This window comes from Anarhichas minor, unplaced genomic scaffold (assembly GCF_050575085.1).
Source record: "Anarhichas minor isolate MPS153535 unplaced genomic scaffold, ASM5057508v1 ptg000136l, whole genome shotgun sequence".
Classification (NCBI taxonomy): domain Eukaryota; kingdom Metazoa; phylum Chordata; class Actinopteri; order Perciformes; family Anarhichadidae; genus Anarhichas; species Anarhichas minor.
Window position 1 is genome coordinate 9,814,065 of NW_027466582.1, and position 6,000 is coordinate 9,820,064.

Sequence of the window (6,000 nt, forward strand, 5' to 3'; positions counted from 1 at the left end):
GTTAAAGTGTGTAGTAGACACATCTGATGTACTATTTTACTTATGCATTTCCAATTCATGCAACTTTATACTTCTACCGCACCACAATTCAGAGAGAACTATTCTTTTTAGAGTGTTTTCACTATTTGCACATTAATGCATCGGTAATACAAATGCAATATATACTGTATATTCGTATCACACTCACAGGGACATTTTTCTGCATTATCAGAACTTTTATTGTTGATACATTTTACATACAACACATGATCAGAATATGTTATTGAGATATGTTTACACCCAGCATTATGTAGTTAAAATTAGCTCCAACTCAACCAGCTACAACAGTAAATTGCTCATTAAAAGTGAATTGATTTTACTTTTAATATTACCTGGAATACAGTACTTATTACAGTATGGATGCAGAGCTACTTGTAATGGAACATTATTATGGAAACTTTTATATAAGTAGAGGCATCAATATGTTTCTGCTTTGGTTACAAACAACGGTAACAAGCTAATAAATGGAGACACATTTTACTCTTCAAATGGAGTAAATTAAGTAGCTAAAAATATATGAAATAAAGCATTTATTGAACTCTTGTTCAGTGCTTAATGCTATATAACATAAAACTATGCAACTTAAAAAAAAATGTTGCATTTGTGGGAATAATTTCTAAAACATTCTGTGGCATGAACAGCTTTTCTGAAGATTAATTACATTTTCAGAAAAATAAATAAAATCCATCTCATTTTAATTTGATTATCATGCATTTTATTTCCTACATAGATAGATATAAACTTTATTCATCCCCAGGGGGAAATTAGATTGTAGCAGCAGCAATTTACAGAGTAAAATATAACGTATGGAATGCACAATATATACAGTACAATAAAATAACAGCAGATAATGAATTTGAAGGACTAGATTAATAAATAATAAGATAAAATAGAAATGCACAGTATATACAATGAATAGAATGGTATTAATTAAATTAACAACTAGTAAACTACACAAACTGGACAGTAGAGCAAGGATCACCAACAACAAGCAACAACATGCTACATGCTCCTCCTCCGCCATATCTAAAAAATCCAAAGTGCAAAATAACATCTAACTTAGTTTGTCACTCAGTGGCAAACCATCAGAATCGTAAAATGCATAAACTCACATGAACACATTCTGTCGATCTCAACATCCTATTTCAGAATTAGTTTTTGGAAGAACAATAAAATTGTACTCAATAAAATTTCAAGGTTTCAAAGTTTTGTACTTTCCCTGCAGCTTCGAGTCACAGTCTGTTGCAACTGCCTGTCCTTGACGAATGACTGTGTGGTGAGTCCTTGTTTACTCAATAAGTAATGATTAGATTGGGGGATTCTGCTCCCCAAATTACTCAGTAATTTGCAAGTGACCACTGCTGAATCTGACATAAGGAGCAGTCTGGCTGACACTCGTCCAACTAGAAATCAACAGTAAGTTTTATTTTGTAACTCAAGGTATTGAACTTCATGTGCATGAACATATGTTTTATCTTCTTACTCATGGTACTGAACATCATGTGTACAAACTGGAATTGATTTGTGATGTTTTGCAGTGGTGAAATACTTAAGTGGGATCTTTAAGTCATTTATTTGACATTCATGTCAAATGACATTTGTCAGTCATTTACTTCTGCCTCACCATCGACAACTCCACTCTGTCTCCCTCCCCACACATCCGCAACCTTGGAGTCATGTTCGACAGCAACCTCTCCTTTGAACACCACGTCAAACAAATCACCAGAACTGCCTTTTTTCACTTAAAAAACATAGCCCGTCTCCGCCCATCACTCTTCTCATCTGCTGCTGAAACTCTGATCCACGCCTTCATCACCTCAAGAATTGACTACTGCAACAGCATTCTCCACGGCACATCATCCAAAATCCTAAATAAACTCCAGTACATCCAGAACTCTGCTGCTCGCCTGCTCACCCACACCCGCTCCCGCGACCACATCACCCCTGTTCTTCAGAACCTCCACTGGCTCCCCGTCCCACAACGGATCCAATACAAAATCCTTCTCCTCACTCATAAAGCCCTCCACAATCAGGCCCCCTCCTACCTCACCGACCTGCTTCACCACCACACTCCATCCCGTCGGCTCCGCTCCTCTGATGCCAACCTCCTGTCTCTTCCACTCAGGACCAAGCACCGGACATGGGGTGACAGAGCCTTCTCCATATCTGCCCCCTCCCTCTGGAACTCTCTCCCCAAACACATCCGAGACTGCACTGAACTTTCCATATTCAAATCACAGATCAAAACCCACCTGTTCAAAACTGCTTTTAATGTGTGACCATTATTGTGTATTTTATGTTTTTAGTGTATTGCTTTTATATATGATGATTTTAATGTAAAGTGTCTTTGAGTTTTATGAAAAGCGCTATATAAATAAAATGTATTATTATTATTATTATTATTATTTTCCTGATCTTTAACTCTGTCTCCTCTTCTTCTAGCAATGAGGTCCTGGTGTGGCCTGGCTTTTCTCTTCTTGGCATATTGCTGGCATGGCGCTCTGTCCTGCCCGCCACTTTGCAAATGCTACCACAGAAGAGCTGAGGTGGTCTGCAATGAGGTCCCTCTGACAGAGTACCCCTCCGAGGGTCTCTCGAAGAACACCACCTTGCTGACCATCCAGTTCACCAACATCACCTCCATCTCCGAGCAGCAGCTGAACGCCACGCCCCTGCTGCAGGGGCTCCACCTGTACAGCAACCACCTGCAGAGCCTTTCCGCTCATCTCCTCAGAGGCGTTCCTTGCCTCAACACTTTGGATCTCACAGGGAACCAACTTTCTGACCTACCTGCAGATGTCTTTAACTACGCCCCACTCCGCACCTTGGTGCTCAAGAACAATGTGATTAAAAAAGCTGATGCTGAGTGGCTACCTGATAACAGCAACATCACCTGGTTGGACATGTCTGGGAACAGTTTAACGAAGATCCCAACGGCGCTGCTTCAGAAGCTGCGCCACCTGGAGAATCTGGACCTTGCCTATAACCGTCTGGAGCAGATCTCTGCAAATTCTCTGGACGCACTGACCAAACTCGATAGGTTAAACCTGTGTAACAACAAGCTAGACACCCTGGATGCATCGGTACTTCAGAGCAGCCGTAACCTCACCTATCTGTTTCTCTCTCGGAATATCCTCAACAAACTCCCCCAAAACCTTTTTCAGGGGCTCACTCAGCTCAAAGTCCTGAGTCTGGATGAAAACCAGCTGAGCCACATCCCTGAAGGTTTGCTGGACCCTCTGAGCTCCCTGGATGAGGAGGGGCTGGACCTGACCTCCAACCCCTGGCTGTGTGATGGGAAGGTGAAGTACCTCTGGAGGTGGCTTCAGAAGAACAAGAAGAAGGTCTTCCTGCCAGAGACCATCACATGTGCCAGACCGCAGTCTCTGGTGGGGCGCTCATTAATGTCACTGACTGAAGATGAACTAAACCTTCAGTCTTAATGTTTTCCATCCTCATACTGGTTATCATCTGACATGGTGATGTATCCAGTTCAGCCGGTCATATTTTTCAATCACTGAAACATTCTCTTTTGGTAATGTAATGTGAATGTATAATTAAATATGATATGAGTAAAGAGAGCATACAAGAACGTCTGTCTTCTCCGTCTTTACTTTAATTGCAGATAAAATGTGTCTCTGTCTAAAAGGTAACCAATCCATCTACCAACACCGCATACGACCCTGTAAAAACCAAAACGTATTCTTTTTTGTACGAACGAGATATTACATAAATATATTATAATTATTGAGCCTCAGAGGTGCATGTAGGCAGCTTTTTGGACAGAGCCAGGCGAGCTGTTTCCAGTCTTTACGCTCAGCTAAGCTAATTGGCTGCAGTCTGAAGCTTCATCTCCAATTGACAGAAATGAGAGTGGTATCAATATTCTCATCTAACTCTCAGCAGGATAAGCATATTTTCCAAAACGTCAAACTATTCCTTGAACAGATTGTATGTCCCTTAAAGAAAGACAAATCCAAACATCAAGAATTAAAATGGATTAAATTTGAATACCTGATTCATTCAGTTTTCGGAAATAAGATGTTTCGCAAATCAAAGATTTACAAATCACTTAAAACAACATTTTACCACTGCATAAAAATGTTCTTGCAGGGATAAATAAATAAAATATTGATTTGTGTGTTTTTTATCTTTGGAAAGTACAGAAAAAAGTAATCACTCACTGGTCGATGAGCTGGTTTGTTTGCTTGGTTTTGTTTGCCTATTGCAACATGTTGTCCTGAATCACTGCTGGGAACAAAAACACTCAACATTGCATGAAACCAAGCTGTGATCTAAAAACAGAAGCAATTCTGCTGTGCTTTTCAGGTAGGATTCAGGGTTTCTTATTTCTTATCAGATTCTCAGAAACGGTGATATTACTTGTAAATACCTGATCATTTATTTTTAGATTATTACATTTTCTTGTTATATGTCTCTTACACTGTGTATGTTTCCTTCATGCAGTGCTTTAAAGATGAACTTGTGGATGCTCCTGACTTTCACTGCATTGGCTGAATGCGCCCACTCTTGCCCAGATTTGTGCTCCTGCTCCTTTACAGAGGTGGTGTGTAGCCAAAGCGCTCTTACACATTTCCCTGTAGATGGTTTACCTTCCAACACCACTCGACTATCCATCCAGTCCACCAACCTCAGCAGCATTACAGCAAGCCATCTGAGTGCTTTACCCCTTTTAAACAACCTCCAGCTGTATCACAACAAGCTAAAAAGCCTTCCTTCAGATCTACTGAAGAACGTTCCTCACTTGAACATGTTGGATCTGACAGGAAATCAGCTGGTTTATCTTCCTTCTAATGTCTTCAGCCATGACTCACTTTGTAGTCTTGTGCTGAAGAATAATCTGATTGAAAAAGCTGATGCTGAGTGGTTTTCTGGCAACAGTAGCATCACCTGGTTGGATTTGTCTGGAAACCGTTTAACGGTTGTGCCCGCCGCTCTTCTTCAGAAGCTGCCCAGTCTGGAGAATCTAGACTTTAGTGACAACAATCTGCAAGACCTACAACCCGACGCCCTCAAGAACCTGCCCCGCCTGGAGACACTGAATCTCGCCGGTAACAACTTAAGCTCCTTGAAACCTACAATCTTCACCCACAACCTGAAACTATCTCAACTGTTTTTGCAGGAGAATCAGCTCCAAGAGCTGCCAGGGACCCTCCTCCAGGGTCTTCAACATCTCCAACTTCTGCTGCTCAATCAGAACCAGCTGCAGCATGCCCCCACGGGGCTGCTGGATGACAGAAAATCCTCTTTCCAGATTATTTTACGAGGAAACCCCTGGGTGTGCGATGAGACGATGAAGTATCTGTGGAAGTGGCTAGCTGTCCATCCTCAAAATGTCATCTTCTTGGAGGAGGTGACATGTGCATGGCCTGAAGCTCTTAAACACAGACAAGTGGTCTCTTTAACAGACAGAGAGCTTGGACTTCACAAGATTCAAAATCAGTGATGGGGAGGTGGTAAATGTTTAAAACTCTGGTCTCTACATTCCACTAAAATCAGATGTCAAATGATAAATTCACTGTTTCAAAAGCTGAAATAAAACGTTATGATTCATTCGGTTACTGTGCACTACTTTCTTAAGATGTCTCCTTGATCCCTCCCATTGTTTGGATATTGTCCAGCCCACTGGGTGGCGTAAGACACTCAATACATTTTCAAAGCAATGAGCTGAACAGACATTTAAGAGCCAATTTACTTAACAGATCCCAGCCAAAAATCTGTCAAAGTAAATTAGGATGGGATGCTAATATATTCAGGTTATATTAATATTGATCTGTGAGGCACCTAATCTCAAAGTATATTGGTATAATTCAAAGTATTGACAAACTAGATTTTTTTTTAATCATACTCTCTTAAGAGCATAGTCCAAAAGCTGTAATTTAAAGTGGTAACGCAGAATTGCAAGAAATCAAAGCGCTCCTTCCTTGAGGTTTTCTGTTA

General features: G+C 40.8%; 2 protein-coding genes across 2 annotated transcripts; both read left to right on the plus strand.

Annotated features, from left to right (window-relative positions):
• Window positions 1-2,483: 2,483 nt before the first annotated feature.
• LOC142941620 (uncharacterized) lies at window positions 2,484-3,482 on the plus strand. Its single transcript, XM_076083611.1, has one exon. The coding sequence runs from the start codon at window positions 2,484-2,486 to the stop codon at window positions 3,480-3,482; it is 999 nt and encodes a 332-aa protein (XP_075939726.1).
• A 1,034-nt stretch (window positions 3,483-4,516) lies between these two features.
• Window positions 4,517-5,506, plus strand: LOC142941838 (uncharacterized). The gene has a single exon (XM_076083948.1). It carries the CDS (start codon window positions 4,517-4,519, stop codon window positions 5,504-5,506), a length of 990 nt encoding a protein of 329 aa, XP_075940063.1.
• The last annotated feature ends 494 nt before the right edge of the window (window positions 5,507-6,000 follow it).